This window comes from Durotheca rogersii, assembly GCF_024521655.1.
Source record: "Durotheca rogersii strain YMJ 92031201 chromosome Unknown GGS23scaffold_7, whole genome shotgun sequence".
NCBI lineage: Eukaryota > Fungi > Ascomycota > Sordariomycetes > Xylariales > Xylariaceae > Durotheca > Durotheca rogersii.
Window position 1 is genome coordinate 1,141,024 of NW_026251238.1, and position 24,642 is coordinate 1,165,665.

Below are 24,642 nucleotides of genomic sequence, written 5' to 3' on the forward strand. Positions count from 1 at the left end.
CGTGGCTGCGAGCTATAGCCAGATTACGCCTCTCTTATGGCTATGACCCTCCAGGTACTACATGTATGTATGCATAGGTGTACCCGGATAGTCATGTGCCTTGGCATCAGGAGTTTTTTTTTCATCCCGACACCCTGATTGCTGGCCGCCAGGAATAATTACCGATGTAGGTGATAAACGGTAATCCGCCTATGATGGGTATACACTGCATAGACAAACGCGGTCTCGGGCATAAATGTAGATAAATCTGTCGGTAGGGCGATACGGGGCATGGCTGAAGACGTACTAGTCTCAGCCATGTACAAACGACGGGGCGCGTTTCTTGGTGAAAGGCATCCCTCTCGTGATAGCCACCGCCTGGGCCTTGGCTCGTTGTGTCGCTGCCAGGAATATGTCTGTGGCACACGGGCCAGCTCTTTTGCGAAGCATGCTCCCGTTTGTCGAGGGCTTACCTTGCCGTGGCCTGTAAGAAGCGAGGGAGCAGCAACGTGACCCCGATTCTCGAATGACGGAGAGCAACAAAGTGCTCAGGCAAGCCTATCGAATCTTGAAGGAGATAGGAACTCTCGGCTGCGGTGTTGGCGGTCAGCGATTTCAAGAGACCAGGATTAGCCTCGCAGACTGCGTCGTCTTCATCGTCGTGACAGGAGGCTTTGATGCGTACTCTGGATTTTGAGCGGTCAGTGGATTGCACCAGCATTGGCAATACCGATTGGACGACTCTTTGACGAACAAGGTCCGGTGGTACCGGCGGGATAAGATGGCCCAATAGATGCGGGGAGTGGTGATGGTTGCGTATGGACGGAACTGTTCCCCATGCAGTGAGGTCGTATCGGCGGAGGGTGAATTTGACGAGAGAGAAAAAAGGAGAGCAGGGAAGAACGAAAGACGTGGGCAATCGACGACGAGAACGGGTTCGGTGTTGCAATCATCATCTGTCACTGGCCAGCCAGCACGTGGGCTGCTGGTGTTGGACGATGAGATCAGGTTGGACTCGAGGCAACTAGGTTAGGTACCTAGGTATCTAGAGGTAGGTACCTGTATGACAGGTACCTAAGCTTACAACGCCGCACTTACAATTAGTGTACCACACCCAAACGCCCCTATGTACCTAGGTACCTAAAGTTGTGGGTGATGACGCCAACTCGTGAGGCAGGGCGGGCACATCACCGTTCCTACCAGCTTTCGCCACGGAATTTATTCAGCAGGCGGTACGCGTAATATACCTAATATGAGGCAATGTTTAAGTGTGGTGTATATTACATGTACCGAGGCGCACGGAAATGCGGCAGCATTAGTCGAAGGCAGGCTGGGCGATAACAGAGGCCCCCGATAACCGACGCATTTGGGTGGGATGGAAGTGAGAAGGGGGGGGTGTATCTCCTCAGTACCGGCCCACATTGCGGTACCTCCTGAGGTCGGTCGAAGCGAGCCAGGCAGGAGGACTCCCCCACTTTGGCCACCTGCCTGAAATTTAGACGGGTTTGTTGTGCGCTTCGCCCCTCCGGAATTGTGCATGCCTGCATTGCGTGCACGGGGAACGGCAGGGCCGCTGTGTCTTTAGGGCTTTGCGACCTTTCAGCAGTTACCTAAATCTCTAACCTTCTGCGGCCGGTACGTACCTCCCTACATACCCAACACATCGGCGCCCGCCCATAACCACCTAACCTGCCCTTTACCTACCTGGCCTAGGCTGATAACTCACCTTCTAACACATCCTTCCCATTGACTTGTTTCGACCCGAATACCACCCGCTCCATTTCCTGCGAATCATTCCTCCCACATTGCCATGGTATTCGCCAGATGTTTTCCTCATGTCCTGCCCGTCTCGTAATCCCGGAAATGCCGCATCTGCCGCGCCGGTGAGCCCCCAAGGTGTGGCCGCCGGTACTCCCAGCACCGTCGCTGCTACCACTGGGACGGCGGCTGGCAGCCCATCCTCCTCGTCCCTCGCTGTGACTGGCTCATCCTCCATATCCGACCATGCACCACCAGATGCAAGTATCTCGCCTGTCGTGCCAGTTCTTCCTGGCTCCCATGTGCCGTCCACATCCCCGTCCCCGTCCCCGTCCACATCCCTCCCATCATCCCTGGCCGCCAACCATGCCGACCAAAACAATAAGAAATCGCGGCCGCCCGCCGCTCTCCAGAGATCCAATGGCCCGTCCTTGCTAACCCAGGCCCTCGCTTCTGCTCGTGGAATTCCGCCTTCCCATGCCTCCCAGGCAGACCAGCGAGGTCCCGAGCAGAAGCCCATCGCACACTCTCACGAACCGAGCCAACCTCGCAATGTATCCGGGGCACGCATCGGGCCCGCGTTAGCTGACCCGCAGGGTGAACCCCAGACTTCCGAGCCTGCGAGCACGATATCTGCGTCGCCGTCTTCGATTCTGTATCCGACGGCAGACGCCGTATCTGCTCGGCCCGCAGCGATGCCTAGCACTACAAGCGCCAGCACGATGCTCTTGAACGATGGGAACTATGACGAGGGTGTTAGGATTCGAGGCCGGTCATTGGAGCGCACCGACAAGGAAATCCGTTTGCATTTACCGAATAGCCCTAAGCCGTATGCTGATAACATCGGTGATACTTCGTTCTCCCATGCCGTTGGTGTCGCCGATATCGCCCCTTCCCATAACGACAAGGCCGAATCCGTATCCGACTCGCGGGTTCAGTATAGGGCATGGCGAGTTGAGCGTACGCTCTCGATGGGCCCGGAGAAGGCTTGGTCTATTGGTGCCAGCGATAAGATCGGCCATCAAGACGGGCAGGTCGAGAAGTCCATCACCGAGGTGCTAGCGGGTGTCGAACCGACCCGTAGTCGAAAAGCAAGCCACAGTCTGAGATTTTTCAAGGAAGGCCTCCCAGAAGAGACAAGCAGGCGGAGAGAATCGAGATCGGTAGGCCTTCAAAGGGACAAGCCATTGCTTGCTAAAGGACTGTTGACAGATGCGCATCACCAGAAGCAACCTGACGACGATTACTGTGCCTCGCAGACGCCAACGCCCCCACCTCGCCCTGTTGACAGCGAACAGTCTTCCCGCCTGCCAACCTCGCGTTCTTTCACATGGGGCCCGCCCGGTCACACAGCAGGTCCCCGCGACGTCGCCGAACTCGACCGCTTTGGCTCGTCAAACCCACGGAAAGATATTGCCGACTATAAGCAAGGCTCATCTCCCTTGGGGCGACCGGCCGTACCCAAGAAGTACGTCCATGACGCATATGACAGTTCTGTTAAGCCTGATGAGGACGTTGCGCAAGCCCACCGAAAACCAAGCGACGCTACAGAAACCAGCGAAGTCGCCGAAGAAGGCGAGGAGTCGTCTGAAGAAAAGATATCCTCTGCTGTATTTCTACCCCATCAGGGCTTAGATTTGTCTTCGGAGAACGGGAATGCCGTTCCCAAAGATTTTCATGGGCTTCAGCCATCCTCACGAAAACCCCACAGTGAGGATTTCCATCCTTGGTTGGTTAAAGCAGATGAGCCTGAAGCTGAAGATGACGCAAGAGCCGATGGAGCGGACGGTGGTAATATTGACCGTAATAATCACACTGCTCCGCGTGTTCAAAGCTTCCCACGAATAGATGATGAATGTGCTGTCGAGGATGAAATTGAGTCCCGATCAGTGTCTCAGTATTGCGCAGATGTGGCTCATGAGCTCCCACTTGAACCAAAGCTACCCCTTGAGGCCATCGAGCTTATTCCCTATAAGCATCAGGTTGGTGGTCATACAACTATATGGAGATTTTCCAAGAGAGCTGTCTGCAAGCAATTAAACAACCGAGAGAACGAGTTTTATGAAAGAATTGAACGATGGCATCGTGATCTTTTACCCTTTTTGCCGAGGTGTGTAGTTGTCTACCTTGCCGCCCATGTCCAACCTCCTTCACCATTTCAGTAGGGCAGATTGCGAATCTGTCTGGAACGAGAAAATGCTAACTGCTGTCTCCCTTAGATATATCGGCGTCCTCAATGTCACATTCCAGAAACAGCCACGACGAAGGTCGACGATCAAGAACAACGATGGCCAGATATCAGAGAAAAAAGCAGGCGAACAAGACGGCCAGTCGAATAACACGAACGGAAGCGTTAGCCTGGGACCATCACAGGGCTCGGACGTCCCGGAACAGCGTCATCACCGCAGGATAATTAGCCAATCCTTACAATCAACGCTGACACCGATCCCTACCGTCACTTTCGTCGATAACCGACATATACTTCCCCGAAGTTTACTCCGACCTGTAGTGTCATCTGGAGACGCCGGCCGCCCGTGGAGTGCGTCCGCAGTCCTAGGACGGCATTATGCTAGCGATGACAGTAGCCGACCGTCAGGCCATGGGGTAGTAGCATCGACTCGGCCCTCTCTAGAACATAAACATGCAAATAGCTGGGGTGCGACAACTGTTAACAAGAGGCTACGGAACGAGGTTTTCAACGACGCATTTCTGAAGCAGCCTATCGCAGTCCATAAACATCGGAGGCCCGCATCTCAGCAGCGATCGATTCCTCGGCGATCAGTACATCGAATCGAACGACCGGCAAGCTCTGGGGATATTTCGACTGGTCGGGAAGACGCTCGAAATGGCATCCCAAAAGCCTACGAAACACCATTGTCAAAGGCTCCCCCACGCCTCTTGCAGGGCCAAAGTGACACGAGTGCGGATTCCAGCTATCTTAGAGTAGAGAGCGTGGATCGCGTGGAGGATGTCACAGGAACGAGCGCCCCAGAGCCCGAAACGTGGTCAGAGAAGTTTCACCAGCAAAGGCGAAAAAGACGCAATTCGGGGAGCAAACTCCGGCGGAGACCGCAGGATGTGATGGAATCTCGTGGCAATCTGAAGTACTTCGAGGACCCGGATGATGTCGAATACCTAAATGACAGCGGAACACATGGAGCGCTGAGCATGCTCTCTAATGACGGGAACGGGGTTGAAAAAGGCGGCGACGACGCTGTCAAGAACGGTAATGCGACGGGCAGCTCTATTTATCGGTCGAATTTCTCGTCGGAGGTCCCTTCGGAACTCCCGAGCCCGACGATGGAATTAAAGAGGATTACACGGCCGGTCAACCCGAAGGAAGCGCAGACACAGCAGCCCGGCTCGCGAGTCGAGTACTTCCTTCTGCTCGAGGACCTCACTGCCGGCATGAAAAGGCCTTGCATCATGGACCTAAAGATGGGCACTCGGCAGTACGGCGTCGAGGCTAGCCCGAAAAAGCGAGAGTCGCAACAGCGAAAGTGTGCCGCGACTACGTCGAGGAAGCTGGGGGTGCGAGTTTGCGGGCTCCAGTCCTGGGACGCCAAATCGCAGACATATATCTTCAAGGACAAATACTACGGGCGGACTCTCAAGGCCGGCGAAGAGTTTCAGGACGCGCTCACCATGTTCCTCTACGACGGCGTGGACTACAGCAGTGTCCTAAAGCACATCCCCACCATCATACAAAAACTGAACCAACTTGAGATGACTATCCGTCGGCTGCAGGGCTACCGGTTCTACGCGGCCAGCCTCCTCATGTTCTACGATGCCGACACGTCCGACGAGGGCTATGACACGGTGGTCGATGACTCCACCACCGACTTTGCGACGGACACGGAGGACACGCGGGATGCTAGGAGACGACGCAGAAACAAGAAAGAGATTGATTTCAAGATGGCCGACTTTGCAAACAGCGTCACGTCGGGAGACTTGGGCGGAGACAAGCCGTGCCCACCGAAGCATCCGAACGAGCCAGACCATGGCTTCCTCCGTGGCCTCGCAACCTTGAGGAAGTATTTCCTGAAAATCCAGCAGGACGTGCGCGACGAGCTAGGGCTGATCACACCGCGCAGGCAAGGCCAAGAGGCGGCGTTGGAGAAGGAGGGGGAGGAGGAGGAGGAGGAGGAGGAGGAGGAGGATGATGATGATGAAAGTTATATCAGCGATTGAGGGAATAGGTGAATCGGTCAGTGGGCGGGTAAGAAGCTAGACTTGCCGGACTATTTTTGATTCTTCGTCGATACCATGAAGTCTGGGGGTTCCGTAGAAGGGCGCATGGGTATGTCCAGGGTCACGGGGGTCTACGGTCCACGGTCCACGGACTGGCGCTCCCTCGGTTCGGTCGGGTTGTAATTTATGACGCTTTTCTTTCTACCGCAGCCGCATATTTGGGCGTCTTGAGACCGACGGCTGCAGAAAATGATTTACGATAATAATGGCAGGGTTTGCCTGTCGTACGTATTTATAAATAAGGCGCGGTAAGAGTCTCACTACGTTTACCCAGGTTAACCCCTGTATCTGTATAGGCAGCTAAGTTGTATGGGCCTCGTATGCACCTATCCGTAATCAAAGGCAAAGCAAATGGACCAGGTACCTAGGTACATAAGGGCGCTGGCATATAACATGACTTTTGCGGGGAAGATGGCACCTAGAGGAGGTACCTAAGGCGCCTATCGACGGCTACCGGGAGCGATGTAAATATATTAGGTACCTAGGAGGTAGTGTAGGTACCTGCCTACATATAGGTACTTCTCAACGTCAGGTACTAATAACCTCAGGTTTAGGTACAGGTAGGTACCTAAGGTACCCAGGTAGAGGTAGGTAGGTACTTGACAGGAGGTAGTAAACGGCAGTGGGGGTTTTGCATAGGGCTGAATGAATCGTCAGGGGGCGTACGAAAAGGAATTAAAGCCACGCGGCCTGTTTGAGCCGCAACGTTTCCTCCTTCCGGCAACCTCCAAAAATTGCCTTGTTTCTCCAAGCTATGGCTGCGTCTACCCAACGGCTCCTCCCAACATGGCAGAAAAGACGACTAGGGAGGCTACCAGCAAGACGATCTTCTTCTTCCACCCAGACCTCGGAATAGGCGGCGCAGAACGACTCGTCATCGATGCCGCCGTCGGTCTGCAGAACCGCGGGCACAAGGTCGTCTTGTTCACCAGCCACTGCGACCGGAAGCACTGCTTCGACGAGGCCCGAGATGGTAGGCAACCTACATCCCCCCCCCCCCCCGTTTCTGCTACAAGTCGCGCCGCCAATCGGCGTACATGCGCCTATCGTGCTTACTTGCGCGTGTCTAGGCACTCTTGACGTCCGCGTGGGCGGCAACACCATCATCCCGCCGTCGATCCTCTCGCGCTTCAGCATCCTGTGCTCCATCCTCCGCCAGCTGCACCTGATCCTGCAAGTGCACCTCTCGCCCGAGCTGCGGGCGCTGCAGCCCGACGCCTACTTCGTCGACCAGCTGAGCGCGGGGCTGCCGCTGCTGCAGCTCCTCCGCCCGCGCGGCCGCGTCCTCTTCTACTGCCACTTCCCGGACCTGCTGCTGGTCCAGGGCCGCGGCCGGTGGTGGAAGCGCGCCTACCGCCTGCCCTTCGACTGGCTCGAGCAGTGGAGCATGGGCTTCGCCGACGCCGTCGCCGTCAACTCCGAGTTCACCAAGCGCGTCGTCCGCCGCACCTGGCCCGGCCTCGCCCGCCGCAAGGACCTCCAGGTCGTGTACCCTTGCGTCGGCGCCGCCGCAGCCGCGGATAAGGCGCAGGGAGACGGCGTCGAGGGCCCCGGGGACAGCGAGCCGCTGTGGGGGGGCAAGAAGTTCCTGCTGAGCATCAACCGCTTCGAGCGCAAGAAGGACGTCGGCCTCGCCATCCGGGCCTTCGCCGGGCTCGGCGCCGACGCGCGGCGCGGCGTCCGCCTCGTGCTGGCGGGGGGCTACGACCCGCGCGTGGCCGAGAACGTGGCGTACCACCGGGAGCTGGCGCGGCTGGCCGAGGCGCTCGGGCTGCGCGCCATGACGGCGCAGACGCACCCGACGGCGCTCGAGGTGCCCGACGACGTCGAGGTGCTGTTCCTGCTGTCGGTGCCGCACCGGCTCAAGGCGGCGCTGCTCGCCAGCGCCCGCCTGCTCGTCTACACGCCGGCCGGCGAGCACTTCGGCATCGTCCCCGTCGAGGCCATGCTCGCCGGCCTGCCCGTCCTCGCCGCCGCCGACGAGGGCGGCCCCACCGAGACCGTCGTCGACGGCCTCACCGGCTGGCTGCGCCCCGCCGCCGACCCCCCCGCCTGGTCCGCCGTCATGCACCACGTCCTCCACACCGCCGACCCCGCCGAGCTCGCCGCCCTCTCCCGCGCCGGCGCCGCCCGCGCCCGCGACCGCTTCGGCGCCCACCAGATGGCCCGCCGCCTCGACGACGTCCTCGACGGCATGCTGCGCGCCCCCGCCCGCACCTGGTCCTGGACCCCGACTGCTGCTGCTGGTGCTGCCGCTCTCGCCGTGCTAGCCGCGGTTGCAGCGGTCGTCAGCAGGGCCCTGCTGCTGCTCGCTTACTCCCCCCGGCCGTGAGTTCGGAGGGGGCGCCAGCGGAGGGAAGAGGGGAACTGGGCGCGCCGCAATGTACCTGATATGTGCTTCGCATCACGCGACACGGTTCCGTTGGCTCGTCGTAGATTTCCATAGCTGAGAATTAGGTAATTCGTTCGATACCCCCTAATTGAGTGTTCTATATGCAAGGTCTAGACTGGCGTCGTCTCGACTTCGCCTATGCTATAATACAGTATATACGCCCATCTAGAGTCCTTACCCCCCTTCCCGTTTTTCCTCGTGACGTTTGACCAATTTGATTCGCGTAGATTCTCTGGGCCTAGACCGCGCTTTCAACGATGTCCCGCGGCCTTTCTCGTAGTCAAAAACAAAACAGAGACAGGATTGGTCCTTTGCGGCAGAGGCGTGATGGATATTCCCATAACCAAGGCTCGTCGTGCGGTTCATCGTCGGCAGATACTTAACGCAGAGATGTGTGCAGCGCAGCGGTAGTAGCAACAAGAAGTAGTAATAGTGTCAACAACAATAATAATGGTAGCAGTAGTAGCAGCAGTAAAATCTAAACAGGATGCCGGTCTGAGCATGACTAGCAAGACGAGCTTAGGTATATGTACACTAACGCACTGCGTACGTTGGAAGACTGCACATGTGTGTAGCTGAGTCTCCCTTGTGCGTTGCGTCCACCGAGATAGATGACACCTCTCACGTGTGCCGTCTGTTCGGCATCTGGGCCACTCCCCCGTCTACCTTCTCCTTCCCGTCGTCGATAGAAACAACCGCCTTACCCCCTCCCCCCTTTCCCCTTTTCCACTCACTACCCTAACCCCCTACCTCCTCGCACTCTTAGGGATAGGAAGGCAATGGTCAAATAGCATCGTACCAATGCTAAGACGTTATCAAACCGAATCAAACGGGTTGGGGCCGGCCTCGAAACAGAGTAAGGGAAGATGGCGCATCGGTATGAAGCTGATAAAAATTGGGGAAGCGCCGAAAGGGCTGGTACGTATGGTTATCTGAGTCAGGCTGGTGGGACAAAAATGGCCGTGTGTGTTGCGCCCAAGCCGTCCATCAAGGGGGAAAGTCACTATATAGGGCGCGACAGCGCGGAGGGTTGGCGTTCAGCCATCCAGCCTAACGCAAGCTTATCTAACCGGACGGAAATCGTCAGAACTAGGACTGGTTCCTTTAAGGACCCTTCCGGCACTTTACTGTGATCTGGGTTTCCCTATCTCCCATATCGATCTGGGGGGTGGTCGTATAGGTGCCTGTTATCCTGAGGCCTCAGTTGTGGCTGTAGGATTGAGCGCTGTTGCATCTGCTCGCGTAGTTGTACATCGCGCAATTCTTGCCCGGGGGGCGGGTAGCCTCTACTATCGTAAGCGCTCACGGGAGTATAACTTCTCGGCGGACCCGGGTCGCGAGGGTCTCGTCCGGGGACGGGCGTATTCGCATAACGAGGATATCCCGCCGGTGCCTGCGGTGGCTCGGGCGCCCGTGAACCGGGTGTGTAAGGTGCTTGCAAGGGAGCTTGCATCCTATGAGGCTGGTAGATGTCTCGGACGTCACGAAGCGCCATGGGGTCGTGACCTCTTGGAGGTGGCGGGGCCGTGGCCCAAGACGGCTGTGGAGGAACGGAACTGCTAGGCGGCGGAGGTTTTGGCGCAGTTGCAGGCGCGTGCTGCGCAGCCCAGGCTGACTGCGTCGGCGGAGGCTGCGTGGATTTCGGTGGCTGCGGAGGATGCGATGGCCATCCTCCTCCTGTCTGTGGTGGCGGCGGCTGGGACTGGTGTTGCAGATGGTGGCTCTGATGCGCGCCGGGCCAACCAGCGTCTCGACTAGACTGAGGGGGCTCGTGGCCCCTCGAGACGGATGGATGTCCGCCATATTGAGGTGGAGGGGACGCAACACTGGGTGGCGGGACTTGGGCGCCGTAGGGAAACGACGGTTGGGCCTGGTACGACATCGGAGGCGGCTGGTTCGGAGGCGGATAACGATGAGCAGCCTGGGGGGAGCCAGCCGTCGGGGGTTGGTGCGCGGAGGGGAAAGAGCGCGTTCGATTATTGTAGTATTGATCCGCTTCCAGAGGCATATGGTGAGTGATTGTCACCGGCTGAGCTTGAGGCGAGCCAGATGTATACGGCTTCAGAGACGGTATAGCAGACGGCGCCGGGGGGGGATTCCGACTGTACCCGTAAACTTGGGCGTCCGAGACCGCCGATTCCCGGCGAACTTGCGAGGACGGGGGTGGCGGCGGAGGGGGACGAGAGAGATTAGACTGAGGGGGCGGTGTCGATGACGGTTTGGTCACTGAAGGTATCTCAGTCACTCTCTTGGGAGGAGCCGGCAGCGGGTCGTCGTTCAGAAGAGCCATCAAGTTGGACGTTTTACGCTCCGGGGGTCGAGATGGCGCGGGAACAACAACCGGAACTGCGGGCTGCGCTGGTGGAGCACTGAACGGCTCCGACCCACCGCTGGCACGGGATTGCGGCCGAGACAGATTCGGGATCGGACGGGGACGGGCCGGCGGGGAGGGATGGCTCTCGCCCAGCAGACTCCGTCCATGTGGCGACTGTTGTAGCATAGTAGCAAATGGCGCCTGTGGAGTTACCGTTGCACGAGGGGGCTCGGGGGGGCGAGACAATGACATATTCTCTGCGCGGGATGGGGCCATGCGATTCGCCGGAGCCTGGGGGGTGAAGTGATCGTATTGGTGGATCATATCCGGTTCCTGTTTCACACGCAGCGGCTGGCGATCTTGATGCCGGGGTTGCTCCTTTGGCGCTTTAGGCTCGACTTTCGGCCGTTCAGGCTGTGGCTCGGCCATGGCTGTAGGCAGAGGGTGTCTAGAATGCGGCTCGGGTGCTGGCGAGGGCGCCGGATGCGCAGCCTTCTGACTGGTAGGAACGCGAGCGGGCTGCTGGGTAGGCAGCTCTCGGTCTCTCTCGGCGTATGGCAAAGGCGCCCTGGCAGGCCGAGGAACTGGAGACATACTAGCTTGCGTCGCTAGTTGAAGAGGTTGCGGTCCGGGAGGCGTAGAGGTATGACTCTGTGCCATTGGGGGCTGGGCTTGGGCGACAAACGACGACGGGATGAGCGTCGGTTGCGGCTGAGCCGCGATCGGGATTGGGACATTAAAGCGTGCGGTCGTCGGCTGGGGAGCTTGGTGCTCAAGCTTTGGCGCCGGAGCATCCTCCATTATCGTGTCCGCAGATGCGAGTGGACGATTGCTTGGAGGTTCGTACCGCTTCTTCACACCGGAGCTCGGGATAGGAGGTGCCGGTCTCTTCTCTCCTCGAAGTTTCCTGCCGTCTGCTTCGTGGACGATTCCCTCCCAGTCATGAGCATCTTTTCGTCGTAGGAAGTAGTTTTTAACCTGTGAGCAGTTAGATATTATGAACTAGAGCCTGAGATAGATCTTACGCGGAGTCCTTACCATGACGGGAGTCTTGGTTCGCATGTGTGCTGCAATAGCCGCCCAATCGCTCCCAAAGGCTCGGAGTAGCTGGGGGAAGTCGTTGGCTTCAGGTACACTCCAGTAGCTAGATGCTTGCGTGCCTGACCTTCGGTCCGGCGTTGTCGTCTGACCGAGATCAATCATCGAGACCGAGGGTTGCTGCGGCGGTTCCGGGCGCAGCGGCGGGGGTGCCATCGCGTCCGGTTGCGAAGCAGGAGGCGTAGGCGCAGGCGCAGGCGCAGGAGGAACGCCTCTTTCAGGGGTAATAACGGCCTGCGCGGGTGGGAATGGGGCAGCTATAGCCACGGGTTGGACGGCCGCGGTGTTGGGAGCCAGCTCATATTGGGCCGGGCCTCTGGCGGGCTCGGCTGGTGTCTGTTGCGAGGCCCATTCCGAGCCTTGAGCTCTCGAGCTCGACCGCGAACGGTTACTCTTAGTAGTCGCAGGCGGAGCGGCAGCAAGAGTCTGGTTGACGCGGGATTGCTTAGGTTCCTTATCCTTCGCAGCTCGGCGGCCTCTCGGCTTGCGCTCGCTCTTATCGGCGCTTCCGTCTCCTTTCGCACCGGCTCCCCTGCGGCCGGGGGTGCCATTTGGCGTCCCGCCCTCGCCGTCTGTGGCAGGGGTGGCCTCCGAGTTGAAGGTAGGAGCGGCCGCACGGCGAGGTCGGCGCCTCTCGCCATTCTCCCCTGTATCCTGCGTCTCTTCCGTGTCGTTATCCCCAGTCCTAAGTTCCGATACCAGCGCGCTAGACCGTTGCTTACCCCGGCCGCCCTTTTTACGCTGTCTCGGCCGTTTCTTGAGCTTTTCCTTAAGATTGAGCTGACTTTTCTCCTTCCTAAGGTAATAGAATTGGATGCTGGTCCCAAAGTCCCTATTTGGCAGCGGGTCGGAAACTCGGCCCCACTGCTTGGGGAACTCGAGATAGGCCTTTTCGAACGAGGCCGTCTCTTCTTCGGTGAAGTTATCCACAGGCGGCAAAAGCTGCCAGGCCGCCACGGTCTTCTCGGCCTGAATAAGGCCTGTGACGTCGCGGTAGAAATCATTTTCGCGTTCTTCCGGCACTTGGTACTGACGAGGAAGCACCGCCTCCTTCTCGGTCCTATACCTTTCTCTCTCCGCCTGCATCTGTCGCTCCCTCTTCTCGTCTTCTACACGTCGTGATTCCTCTAATATCCTCTCCAGGTCGCGCTCTGACGCGTACCGGCTCCGCCTTGTCCCCTCAGGCTTTGATTCGTGGAAACCGGGTTTATGGCTGCTTGCCTCAGAAGATCCAGACACACAAGTAAATTTCGCACGGCTCTTCAGGGCGACGGGATCATCTGACAGGGTAAATCGAAGGTACCGAGTATAATTTGCGTCGTAGCGTGCTTTCATCTCCGTCTCATCCGCCATCCGGGCCCAATCTTGGTCCTTGAACCTATTTAGAATGAAAGCCTGGAGGCTCGGCTGCGGAGCATCCATCGACCTCAGAAAAACGTCGTCCTTATACCATGGTTTCTCGTCGAAGTAGGGCAAACTCTCGAGGGGGGGGGTTGCCTTATGTTCGCGGACAATCTCAATAGACTGAGAGTCTATGTCCTCGACGTCTGTCTCGTCCTCATCGTCTCCCGGCACGGACATCGCGCGCGACCCACCTTTAACAACCTCCTGGGACTGCACCTGGGATTCCTCACCCGATGCGTTATCAGATTGTCTGCGAGATATTGACGGCTGCGTTTCCGGCGGGCGTTGCAATTCCGAGTCTACAGGACGAGCATCCAACACATCCTCCATAGTTACATCTCCGTCGTCATTCTTAGGCTTGGGGTCCGCAGGTGGCGGCTCGGGGGGTGCTGGCATGTCGATATCCTGCTCGATAGATGGTTGCGGAAGCTCAGCCTTGGCATTTGCAGCTTCCAACGGTGACTCTTTGACCTCAGGAGAGCGGCTCTTGACCTTGATATCCGCTTCGACATTCTCGGGCACTTTAGGTCCTACACTAGGTGCTCGTCGACTCTCTGGCTCTGTTGGTGTTTTTCCGCTTGGAGGAACGGCATCCGGGATCGGACCAACCATTTCTTCCAGGCCTTCGGGTCCATTCATAATCTTGGTGATAGCCTCGAGCGATATTGCTGCGTAACGTGATATTACATCAACCGGCACGTCTTCAATCCTCCTGAGTTGCTTTAACTTTTTCTCAACCTCGGCCATGCCGGACTCGATAACGTCGCCGAATTCTTCATCGTCAGATTCCGATGATTGATCCAGGATAGGCGGCCTTGCTTCTTTTCGGGGTAGGGAGATATGTCTAGCCGTAACCTTGAGGGCGGGACGCCGATGCGGTTTCGATTTCGCCTCGTTCGTGACCGGCAGCGCCTTCGGGTCGGCGATCGAGGTCTCGGCGGCCGGATTACCTGCCCGCTCTGCCACGATATCTTCATCCCTGATTAGGCCGGAAACGTCCTTGAGTTTGGGTTCCCGTCCGAAAGATGAACCGGCAGATGGCGGTCTCGGTTCGGTTTTGCAAGGCTCCTCGCGTACGTCGATGCCATGCGGCTCACGGACCAGCCTATCCGTAGCAGATAACTGAGAGTCGGATTTTGCATCGCTACTGTGTGGCCGTTGGTTGCTATCACCCTGCTGATCCGAATGCCCCCCCTCCGGGCGTAACCCAGGGGGCCGTGGCTGGGCGAAGCTCTGCGACCGATTTAACTTCGGGGACTCGGGAACGCGATTCTTAATATTCGGGTTGATCCATTGCTTGCTCGAGGGGCCTGGGCGCGTTTGGGACCGCAGTCCAAAGGGAATCGAGGACGGGCTCATTTCTAGAAACGGCCTGGACGGTCCCGTAGGCGGCATCCTCGTATCAATATGGGGAATCGATCCAGCCGACGTTGCTCGTTCGTCCTTGAGCGCCCTGGGTCCTGTAGGTGGCGTTTTGCCTGTAGCCGACCCAATGTCAGTAATCGATGCAGTTCTATTAGGCACCGACCCGAATGATGGAGCAGCCGGGGCGACGGGAGGCGGCGAAACGTCCTTGGCCAGCGGCAATGGCGGTTCGTGTGAGGCCCTCTCAAGCTTAGGCCGAACATCGCGATCTCTCGCGTCTCGGTCGTCTCTGGGATCACGCGAGCGCAGGTCTGCGTCGAGGTATCGACCATCGCGATCGCGATCGTCGCGGTCGCGGTACCGCCCCTCTTGGGAGCGAGACCTAAAGGCCGAGCCGTACCGGTCACGGTCATCGTAGAAGCTCCGCCCACGCCCGCGATCCCAATCTCCGCGGCCTCTACCGCGGCCTCGATTTCCGTAGGCGCCACGATACGACGAAGGGCCGAATGGCGGGTCCGACGAAGACGATCCAGCAGAGAGTGGCCCATCCCTTGACCCGCGTCGTGCTCGCTCGGCATCTACGCCTAACGGAGCATCCCGTAAGTCACGTACATCCCGGAAATCCCTCCCGGGAGGCGAACGTCCGCGAGGCGACGGACGCCGCGCTCTGAAGTTGTCGCGATCACGATCTCGCCAATCCCCACGATCTCGCTCTCGGCTACGATCATCGCGGTACGAGTTATCCCTCCGATCCCTGAAGTCAATCTCACGGTCTCTTCCACGGTCTCGGCTATCGTCCCGCCAGCCCCGGCCTCTTCCACGACCTCTGCCCCGAAAATCGCCCGAGTATCCGCCTCCGCGAGGTCCACTGGGAGCATCGAGCAAGGCTTTCGGCCCTCGAGGCGTATCTCTAGGCAGGGCATCTCGAAAGGAATCTCGATTCGTCTGGAAGGCTGAGCTATTCGACCGAGATTCCGCAGAGGAGCGACGGGGCCCACCATCACTGTACAGAGATCTCCGGTCCGGTGAGCGATCTCGAGACCTAGATCGGCGCGAGTCGCCGTCATATCGCGATCCGGAGTATCGGGAAGCCCTAAAATATCCCCCCCAAAAAACATAAGCAGTGAGCTGTGTGAGAACCCTTAAAGAGCCTCGATTGCCAATTACCAGTATCTCTGTATTTGATAGGGTAAAAGTGCAGCTATCAAAATCATGTCTACACTCAAAGCCCCTCACGATTCTGCGGCAACTGAAACTGGCGAATGTTGAAACAAAAAAGAAATACCATGCTTACATGACTGGCAAGGGGCTAAAGACGCCCGTTGTGCGAATGCCGGCTTATGTAGTTTTCATGGAGTTCGGGAATGACGCGTATGACTTGCGGCATGAGACCACTAGCCGAACTGTAATGGTGCGGGACGACGATAAGGTTGAGGACAGGCTCAGGATTCAGGAGCGAGGGTGCAACGCTCGGAGCGCCTCGCTCGAGGCAGGTAATTCCGCTCGTACAGCGTCAGTACCGGGCGTCAATGCTTGGAAAGGCTCTGGAACCGGGTTTTATCCGTGCTAAAAACCTTCCTGACGGACGCGCAGGATGCCGGCGGGAAGATTGAGGGGATACGCACTGTCTGGTGTGTAGTCTCGAGATGGAGCGTTGAGAGTAGCAAGAAGTGTGAAGAGGCTGAAATCGAAGATCTTGAAAACACACACAAAGTCTTGCACTCGGTCTGCGCGTGGTGGCACCGGGTGTGGGTGCTGTGTTAACAGTGCTGTAAGAGTGATAGGTAAGGTACATGCACGTGTACATATCGGAGTATGAGTACATGCATTTTCAGGCAAAATGGTCGCCACGCCACCTGAACATTGGGTGGGCGCAAGGTATATCCGAAGTACCGATACATACGCCGTCACGTACTTTATGTGTGTCCCTTCACAAGCCGGGGCAACTCACACCATCCAGACGGTACCTCCTAAGAAAACAGCTACCCCGGTACCTGTGCTAAGTCTCGAAGTTAGAACCTAAAAGCCTCTATCAACGTTAAGCATGATATAAAGCTTGTAGGTACGTACCTAAGGTATTTGGATGGGAATATCTCGAAAGGTGGTCTCTTATGAGTACCTGTATCGCCTGCATGTTGGGCCAGCGTCTGAACATCCGACCCTATATGGCACCTCGCATATACTATACTGATATACTTATACGGTACCTCCTAGGAGGCACTGAATCAAAGCACGGACTGCCAGGACTTGCCGGCTCATGTACATATGTAGGTAGCGCCAGATGTAGTATGGGCGGATCTTCAATTCTGGGTCCCACACCCGGACTTACCACGTAGTATGTGTACATAGGTACGTACCAAGACCCTCTCTGATCCCTGCTTTTTCCTAGGTCTTGTCCCCTGACGCCCATAATTTTGAGGTCTGCCAACTGGGGATGTGCATGGTCATGTTTCGTTCTTCTATACTAACCCGTACATGATTATCTGCATCGAAGTCCACGCACATACATACCTTACATATAGAGTGCCATGTATTTTTTTATTAAAAAAAATCCCCCAGGCTGGGTCTCTAAGAGCAGGATGCCGACGTGGAGAGCGGGAGAGCGGAAAACGCAGCACATGTTGTTGCCTCTGATGATTCTCATGTCGGTACGGTTATATACCTGCAGGTAGGTACCTCTCTCTACCTAACCTAATATGCACACCTCTACACAGGTAGATACTTAAGTAGGTCCCTAAACCAGGTACTCAAGTAGGTAAGTGCCCCCTCATAAATGGCAATAGCAGGTGCCTCGAGTTCATCCACCAGGTCCTCGCGTAGGTACCTAGATACCTACCTACCTACTTATATGTACCTATCTAGGTATTTTAGGTAGTATGAGTACCTACCTTCCACTATAGGTATCCCTCAAGCAGATGTGTATAGTAGGTACCTCTAGGTAGGTACTTGTTTCGGGTAATGCTGCATGATGGATGGGCAGGTTGTTGGAAGACTCCGAATGGCACTTGTCCATGCAGTAGCTATACCTAACTCGGCATGCATCAATATCTCACTTAATTTCCTTACTCGCTAAACTTGTTTAGGCTGCGGCTTTCCCTGTACAACGTAGCGATTACCCGTGGGGTTCGGACAATAACAACCTTACTTACCTACCTAGGTATCTCCTAACCTGCCTATTGCTTGTCTTAGAGGTACTGAAGTACCCTTGTTGTTGTCATCTAGTACCTGTATGCGAAGGTACCTAAGTACCCCCTATATACAACTCAAACTTCATATATCCGCAACTTGCCTCCACCTATCCGAGTGCCTAGGTAGCTCACCAGTTTTTTTTTTTTTTTACACTGGATAGCGAGAGCTTCAAGGATCCGTAAGATAGATGTTAGGAATTAAGCATTTAGTGAGGTGCTTCTCCAACCATCTATTTTTCCCTAGGAAATAAAAAGCTACCATACTATCTATGCCGCCTAACCTCAGTCCCCCATGTCCACGACATCCTTCATCGCCTCTCCGTTCTGCCACAAATGTGAGGTCCCTTCTGACCTGCGGCGGCTTTCCTGTCTGTATTACACAATGTCGAAAACGCCATTACTAGGGGTTGCGGCCTTTCCTGGAAGGCCTGTGCCCTTCCTCGTCCACGTGAGCCTCCCACTTGGTACCCAAGTTAGACTCAAGGTTTTCAACGCCATTTCGGCGCCTCTTTCTAGATGGTGGGCTCTGTTGGCCCACGATTGCTGTTTCCGCATAATCCAGGACGTTCCGTGGCGGTGGGGTTTCTGTGGACTCTTCCATGAACGTTGAGGGGTCGGATAGCGTTTCGAGGACTCTAGCAGCTTGGTCTCGGGTGAGGGCTCGCTCTTGTTCGCTTGGCCGAGTGTGCTTGACTTCCGTGGCATCTTTTTGAGGGTGGCTGTCGAGAGAAACGGCCAGAGGACCGAGTTCCACACCTTGGCTCCTCGCCGGGCGGCTTCTGTCGCCTTGGCTCTTGTTCGGGGCCGTATTTGTAGGTCCATCGGCGGGTCCCTTGAACGACTCATCCTCCTGCTCCCCACTCCCGACCATGGAAAACAGCCTCTTCCGCATGTTATCAACACATTTATTGGCCTTGGCAAGTTGATTCCAGGATTGCCTTGCTCTCTCGGCATCTCTCCGTCCTATTTCCCCCATAAATAGGTTCATGTAGCTATTCCAATCCTCCTTCGAAGCGTCGTCGCTAGGAGGGCCTCCCACTGTCGCGTTGACATCGTCCGTCAACTTATCCACCGAAGCATCGATGTCGGCTCTAACTCGGGCTTTCCGTTTTGCCGACTCTTCTGGGTTGGTTGGGCGTTCCATGGTCGCTCTCGAGGCTGTCTGGCTCGCATCCCTCAAACACTCGTGGGCGATGGTTGGAGGCGCTCGTGGAAGACAGACGCCTGCCTCGTCGGAATTCGCAGCGGTATTATGGGGGGCTAACAACGTAGCTGATTGTTTGCTGCATGCGCAACCGCACAAGGGCACCGGCTAGGATGAGTGTGGGATGAAGAGTTTGTGTGGACGATGAGTCGAGATGACGGACAACGAAAGGATACGGAACAGATGTGACAGAGACGAGGCTAAGGCGACGGATGGCAGGCATTGTTGGCAAGATATACAATTTGACACCACGGGAATCGCGCAGGCTGCTGTTGCCCCGTAGAGGAAATGGGAGGAGACGGGAAGGAAGGAAGGCATCGGTCGCGCCTGCCGGCCCAAGTCAGGTTGTGTAAGCGCATTGAATAGACCTGTGCGCGGGGCGACCATCGGCCGCCCTGGGATTCTCGCACTTATTACGTTCTCGGGGCGCCATTGCCGACGAGGGACGGTGAATTTGAGTTCATCACACGCTGCTGGCTTCTCTCACTTCTAGGGGGAGGGGAGGGGGGAAGGGAGGCCACCCGGCTTCCTGGGCTCCGTACGTAAGCTCACATTCCCGGGCCGACTCCTATCTCAAAGTTGCCCCGCCTAGGTTTCTATACCTAGGGTAGGTAGATTCTCTCTGGGGGATCTCATCAAAGAGTTGGAGACTTACTGCTCAAGTTCGACGTACGGCACGGGCTAAAACGTGAACGCAGTCCGGAGTTCTTACGCCAAAAAGCCAGCGGATGCTGGTCGAAGTAGGTCAGCAGTACGGCAGGCCGGGTACGTATAAGGCTCACGGAGATCTATATCTCGAAACCCATGTGCAAGGTTCTTCACTCTATAGAGCCGGAAGCATTGTTACAACATCTTGGTACTCGTATCAGTCTCCGGGCGGGATTTGGATCTGGCTTTAAAAATATCACTGCTAACACCTAGGTTTCCTATGCAGGATATGTGTGTATAATCTATGATCTTATGCGTCTTTAGCAAAGGTGCTGGCGACGATGAATGGGAAACACGCAGATGCCTCCAGATACACCTGTCCTAAATATTAGCCCGGAGCTTCGAAGACAAAGTGTGTAGGAGGCGAAGAACGAAGAAAGATGACGGGGGAGCGAGGAGGGAGGGGAGAGGTGCCCATACCTTGACATGGTCTGCCCCGACTTTGATTTTCCCCCAGGACACGGCTTCGTCCGGCCGAGCTCCGGCGTCGCTGCCATCAAACTCCTGGGCGGTATTGATGTAGACGACAGACTCGGCGCCGTTTCTCATCAAGCAGGCGTTCGCGATGTGGTGCTTGACGACCCCGCCACCCAATATAATCATGCCGGCTCGCTTTGCCCGCACAGATATAGTATTAATACGTCGAATATCCTCTACTATGTCGATTTTTAGCTGCCTCGGCGACGCCTTGAACGTGTGGAAGTATAGCATGTCCCCTAGGCTGCCGTCGGTCAAGGCGGGGCAGAATACCGGGATGTCGTTCTTGTATGCCCAGTAGTATACCGATCTCTCATCATTTATTTCTCTACCTAGCCGATGTATCACCTTGGATGGCGTCCAGTTGATCTCCTCTTGTGAACCTTTACTCGCCTCCTGCTCCTCGAGCATCTTGTCTAGGATGGGCACGACCCAGTCTTCGAAGGCGCAGTAATTCGCGTTGGGGACCATAAGATTCCCTATCCGGTTGAGGCCCTTGGCCCGCAGCTCGGCGCCCTTTGCGCTGAACGAAGACATGTACGTATCGCCGAGACACTTGATAAAGTCTTCCTCGATGCCCCCGGCCGTCGTGACGATGCAGGACACGTGCTTGTGCTCTACGAGGTACCGAAATATTCCCCTCAGCCCCGAAGAGATCATGTTGGAGGTATATCCAAGGAATATGGTTGTCTTTTCACCTGTTTCGGGGTCCCTCCATGCCCGCTTCGGGATCCGTTAGCCTCCAAGTTGGGAACAGGCAGATGTGCTCCATAAACCAACCATATCATTGATAATCCGTACTGCCTCGGCCAAAGAAGATGCTTGGAAACCCATGTGCTTCATACCTTCAACCACATCATCGACAGTTATAGGCCGTCCCTTGAAAGCGTTGAAGTCAATCTCCTCTACTTTCTGTGTCCCCTCGGGTATTTCGTCAGACGGGACCAGCACGGCTTTTGTCGCCTCTACGGGCGGCAAATTTGGATTCGAGGCTTGTGTCGACATGATGATGGAAGACGGCGTGCGTACTTGCTGTAGCAAGCACCGCAGTTCCTCTTGAATAACAGGCTAAGACCCGATGAGGTTTATGGCACTGCCCTCGACAACTTGTGCGCAAGTATGTCCCCAGGAGTCGGGCGATGCTCCATACATCCCCATAGAGGGAAGGGATCCCACAGTGTGAAAGATGTGGCGCCGATTTTTGTTTGACGTCTCGGATTCTTGTTAGCCCGTTCCTCTTTTGACAGTCAATTCGTTAGAAGTTGACATCGGGAATCTGGTGAAGGTATTCAGAATGTCAGTAGGTGGGGTGGTTGAGTAATAAGATAAGATTTTAATGCGTAACACAGGTTACATACGAGGTTATGAGTTACGGAGGTATCTAGGTAGGGTACCTACCCTACTCAGAACCTTCACCTATTCATCATAGTGTATGGTATGTAGGAGGTAGGTACTGGGTACCCAACATACTTGCACCTAAACCCTAGTCGCTTATATAGTGTACCGCACCTACCTGTAATTACCAAGAGTACGTACCTTGTCGTAAAACGCGGTGCTGTTGGCACATAACCAATGTCTTCCCTCAAGCATTCTACCTCCGACACGGATAGTGCTTATACCGTTGATGTCCATATCTCAACACCTCGGTGACTCCTCGCCCTTACGCGTCGACTTTCTGCTGGCCGTTGGAATTTTCGAGTCTCCGTCCCGGGTCGGTCCATAAAGATGTCATCCATCTACAATCTCGAGCCGCAGCCGACCGCTTCGCTCATCCTCCACACAACGCAAGGCGACCTGTCGGTCGAGCTTTTCGCGAAGCAGACGCCGCTCACTTCGAGGAACTTCCTCCAGCTTTGTCTCGATGGCTACTACGACAACACAATATTCCACCGCTTGGTTCCCGGCTTCATAATACAAGGAGGCGACCCCACGGGGACAGGAAACGGAGGCGAGTCCATCTACGATGGCGGCGCATATAGCGGCGACCTAGATCCATGGCCGATGGACCAACGTCGCGGGAAGAATGCTGGGCCAACTGGTGTGAACTTCAAGGACGAGTTTCATTCACGTTTAAAATTCAACCGGAGGGGACTGCTGGGGATGGCGAACGAAAGCAAGCCAGACACCAATGCGAGTCAATTCTTCTTCACCCTAGACAAGGCGGAGGAACTCAACAACAGAAATACCATGTTTGGGAGGGTGGTAGGAGACACTATCTATAACTTGGCTCGTATGGGTGAGGCGGAGGTCGCGGAAGGAGGGGAGCGGCCTCTCTATCCTGTTAAGATCACAAGCGTCGAAATACTAGTCAACCCTTTCGACGATATGAAACGGCAAGAGAGGGTGGTAAAGCACAGCCAACAAGCTCCCGTTGTAGAGAAGAGCAAAAGGACGAAGCCCAGAGCGGGGAAGAAGCTACTAAGCTTTGGCGACGACGACGGCGACGAGGTTGCGGTGGTCGTTAAGAAAGCGAAGTTCGACTCACGGATTGTGAGGGACGTCGATGAAGAGTCAACATCTGTCGTTCGGGCGCCGAGGAAGAACGATAAGAGGGATGGTAAAGTGAACAAAGTAGCAGAACTAGGCCGCGAGTCTCGAATCGAGGCGACAGGCGAAGCGGAGCCGACACCCCCGCTCCCACCGACGGAGAAGTTGTCGATACCCATTCATGACAAACCTTCGGTGACAGAGGTGCCGAGGAAAAAATCAGCGCTAGAGCAGGCAAACGAAGAGATAGCGGCCTTGAAAGCATCCATGAAACGGACGATCCATTCCGAACCAATCAGAGAGGTTAGGAAAACAGCCCTGGAGCAGCTGATCCCGGAGACCTCCATGCGCGGCCGGAAAAGGCGGAGGGGTGGCGAGGGGACCACGAATACGGACTTGCTGATGTTCGAGGCTTTCCGTTTGAGGCTTAGCCAGGCCGGACCGGAGAAGGTGCAGCCAGATACGCCAGCGGAGGAGAAGAAGAAGAATGCCGGACAAGGCTCCGGCGACCAGGATGACGAGGCGGAGCTCTGCGATTTGCACTTCATTGCCAACTGCCAGAGCTGCACTTCGCAGGACAAGGCAGACAACGAAGAAAGCGACGACGAAGGGTGGATGTCACACTCGTTAAACTTTGCGGCCGACAGGTTAGGTAAGGACTTGTCTTACCGAAGGCAGGCCGAGGAGGAGCTGGTCGTCATTGATCCGCGGGAGAAGGCCCGGACGCTCAAGGAAGAGAAGAGGGCACAGCGAGAAGCGCAGTCTGGGAACTCGGGTCGGGAATGGGACCAGGCAAGAAACGCCAGGTTAGCAAGGGCGTCGGCTTTGGCAGGAAGAGGAGCCAAATGATGGCATATTTTAGCGGAGGTGTTTTCGTGCTGTGGAAGAAGACTTGAAATGACCATGATACCCTTATACTCACAGAAGGATCACTGTGACTGCATCTGCGCGCGCCTCTTAAATCTATCATTCGGGATCTTCTGCATTTCGACTCACGGGGCCTGAGGAACTATGGCCTATTTGAGCGGGTTGAGGTAGCTACCTTAGGTATATGATAAGGAGAGCGGCACCATTGGAAGATGCTATGTAGAAAGGAAAGCAAGAGAACAAAAGCAAGCATCCCCCCATCTTGCTCGTCTGGAGGATGGTGCATCTCGGATCAACCGACTTTAGGACATTATTGAGGAGAGCGACGGCGTCTTAGATGACTGACACGGTATTCGAGGTACAGAGCCGGGCCGATCCGTACCAGCGCAGTGAGTCTCGGACACGTTCTCCTTCTCGGCTAGCCCAGCATTGGCTGGGGGGTAATACGGATCGATCTACCTACTGTAACCCGCGCGTTACTAACACCACCTAACCGAGGTATCGTTAGGGTGCGTAACCCACCTCCTACCTACTACTAGGTACCTATGTACCTACCTCTGATGGTGCGGCTTTAGGAGGTACCTAATGTGCGGCACCTTAGTCGGGTATGCATGTGCAGAGAAGTGCGTGGTAGGTAGGTAGTATTTTGGGGCGATAATTTCGGTAGCGAGACTGTCGTTCGATGGCCGGGAGATGGGAGGATGGCGAAAAAGAAGCTGGGAAAAGAACCGAGAACCGACGATTCCGATACATACGACGTAGGCAGGCTGGCGAGGTTGCGCCTTGGATGCAACCTCTACCCGCAGGCTACGAGGCGCATATTCATACATCTAGACCGGCATGTATCTCCGCCGTCGCAGACAGTATTATTGCTTGGCCGAATACGAGGCGACAGTCCGTCTGCCTTGTGTATGTATGTGGCCTGGTGATGCTAGAATCATACCTAAGCCTGATACACATGTCAATGCCCACCTCCTAAGCGCGCAGTATGGGCAGGCCGCTGGATGTGTCTGGCCGACTTGAAGTTGGAGAGGAGCGGAGCCTACAGGCAGGTAGGTGGGTAGATAGGTAGGTGGGTAGCCTCTTAGGTGGAGGAGGCGCCCAAGGTACGACCAACCCAACGTCTTGTTAAGGCTATGCTTGGATCCGT

The 24,642-nt window shown here is 56.1% G+C and overlaps 6 protein-coding genes across 6 annotated transcripts; 3 read left to right on the plus strand and 3 right to left on the minus strand.

The window, feature by feature from the left end:
• Nucleotides 1-1,617: 1,617 nt before the first annotated feature.
• On the plus strand, nt 1,618-6,332 carry GGS23DRAFT_493451 (SAICAR synthase-like protein). Its single transcript, XM_051514415.1, has 3 exons — nt 1,618-2,900; nt 2,964-3,847; nt 3,957-6,332. Exons 1-3 carry the CDS (start codon nt 1,815-1,817, stop codon nt 5,926-5,928), a joined length of 3,942 nt encoding a protein of 1,313 aa, XP_051373018.1. The 5' UTR covers nt 1,618-1,814; the 3' UTR covers nt 5,929-6,332.
• A 198-nt stretch (nt 6,333-6,530) lies between these two features.
• GGS23DRAFT_493468 (glycosyltransferase family 4 protein) lies at nt 6,531-8,783 on the plus strand. Its single transcript, XM_051514416.1, has 3 exons — nt 6,531-6,579; nt 6,646-6,961; nt 7,059-8,783. The coding sequence occupies exons 2-3, from the start codon at nt 6,775-6,777 to the stop codon at nt 8,318-8,320; spliced, it is 1,449 nt and encodes a 482-aa protein (XP_051373019.1). The 5' UTR covers nt 6,531-6,579; nt 6,646-6,774; the 3' UTR covers nt 8,321-8,783.
• Nucleotides 8,784-9,097: 314 nt separating this feature from the next.
• Nucleotides 9,098-16,267, minus strand: GGS23DRAFT_563802 (uncharacterized protein). Its single transcript, XM_051516107.1, has 4 exons — nt 16,187-16,267; nt 15,856-16,063; nt 11,733-15,654; nt 9,098-11,672 (listed from the first exon to the last, which is right to left on the minus strand). Coding segments are annotated over exons 2-4 (6,072 nt in total). The 5' UTR covers nt 15,858-16,063; nt 16,187-16,267; the 3' UTR covers nt 9,098-9,524.
• A 1,556-nt stretch (nt 16,268-17,823) lies between these two features.
• On the minus strand, nt 17,824-19,438 carry GGS23DRAFT_563804 (uncharacterized protein). Its single transcript, XM_051516108.1, has one exon. The coding sequence runs from the start codon at nt 18,891-18,893 to the stop codon at nt 18,150-18,152; it is 744 nt and encodes a 247-aa protein (XP_051373021.1). The 5' UTR covers nt 18,894-19,438; the 3' UTR covers nt 17,824-18,149.
• A 7-nt stretch (nt 19,439-19,445) lies between these two features.
• GGS23DRAFT_563807 (Deoxyhypusine synthase) lies at nt 19,446-21,512 on the minus strand. The gene is made up of 4 exons (XM_051516109.1): nt 20,919-21,512; nt 20,082-20,861; nt 19,648-19,977; nt 19,446-19,487 (listed from the first exon to the last, which is right to left on the minus strand). The coding sequence occupies exons 1-3, from the start codon at nt 21,141-21,143 to the stop codon at nt 19,912-19,914; spliced, it is 1,071 nt and encodes a 356-aa protein (XP_051373022.1). The 5' UTR covers nt 21,144-21,512; the 3' UTR covers nt 19,446-19,487; nt 19,648-19,911.
• Nucleotides 21,513-21,863: 351 nt separating this feature from the next.
• GGS23DRAFT_604560 (cyclophilin-like protein) lies at nt 21,864-23,474 on the plus strand (the record flags this gene model as incomplete). The annotated part of the gene is made up of 1 exon (XM_051519615.1): nt 21,864-23,474. One exon carries the CDS (start codon nt 21,864-21,866, stop codon nt 23,472-23,474), a length of 1,611 nt encoding a protein of 536 aa, XP_051373023.1.
• Nucleotides 23,475-24,642: the final 1,168 nt, after the last annotated feature.

Bases quoted from the DNA above. Each gene is read 5' to 3' on its own strand.
- GGS23DRAFT_493468 (XM_051514416.1), top strand. From the start codon at position 6,775: ATGGCAGAAAAGACGACTAGGGAGGCTACCAGCAAGACGATCTTCTTC. The intron at 6,962-7,058 runs GTAGGCAACCTA...GCGCGTGTCTAG, and splicing joins CTTCGACGAGGCCCGAGATG to GCACTCTTGACGTCCGCGTG.
- GGS23DRAFT_563807 (XM_051516109.1), bottom strand. From the start codon at position 21,143: ATGTCGACACAAGCCTCGAATCCAAATTTGCCGCCCGTAGAGGCGACA. The intron at 20,862-20,918 runs GTTGGTTTATGG...CGGATCCCGAAG, and splicing joins TACGGATTATCAATGATATG to CGGGCATGGAGGGACCCCGA. The intron at 19,978-20,081 runs GTATGGGCACCT...TATTTAGGACAG, and splicing joins TCGGGGCAGACCATGTCAAG to GTGTATCTGGAGGCATCTGC.
- GGS23DRAFT_563802 (XM_051516107.1), bottom strand. The intron at 11,673-11,732 runs GTAAGGACTCCG...AACTGCTCACAG, and splicing joins GAACCAAGACTCCCGTCATG to GTTAAAAACTACTTCCTACG.
- GGS23DRAFT_493451 (XM_051514415.1), top strand. From the start codon at position 1,815: ATGTCCTGCCCGTCTCGTAATCCCGGAAATGCCGCATCTGCCGCGCCG. The intron at 2,901-2,963 runs GTAGGCCTTCAA...GCGCATCACCAG, and splicing joins GGCGGAGAGAATCGAGATCG to AAGCAACCTGACGACGATTA. The intron at 3,848-3,956 runs GTGTGTAGTTGT...TGTCTCCCTTAG, and splicing joins CTTTTACCCTTTTTGCCGAG to ATATATCGGCGTCCTCAATG.
- GGS23DRAFT_563804 (XM_051516108.1), bottom strand. From the start codon at position 18,893: ATGGAACGCCCAACCAACCCAGAAGAGTCGGCAAAACGGAAAGCCCGA.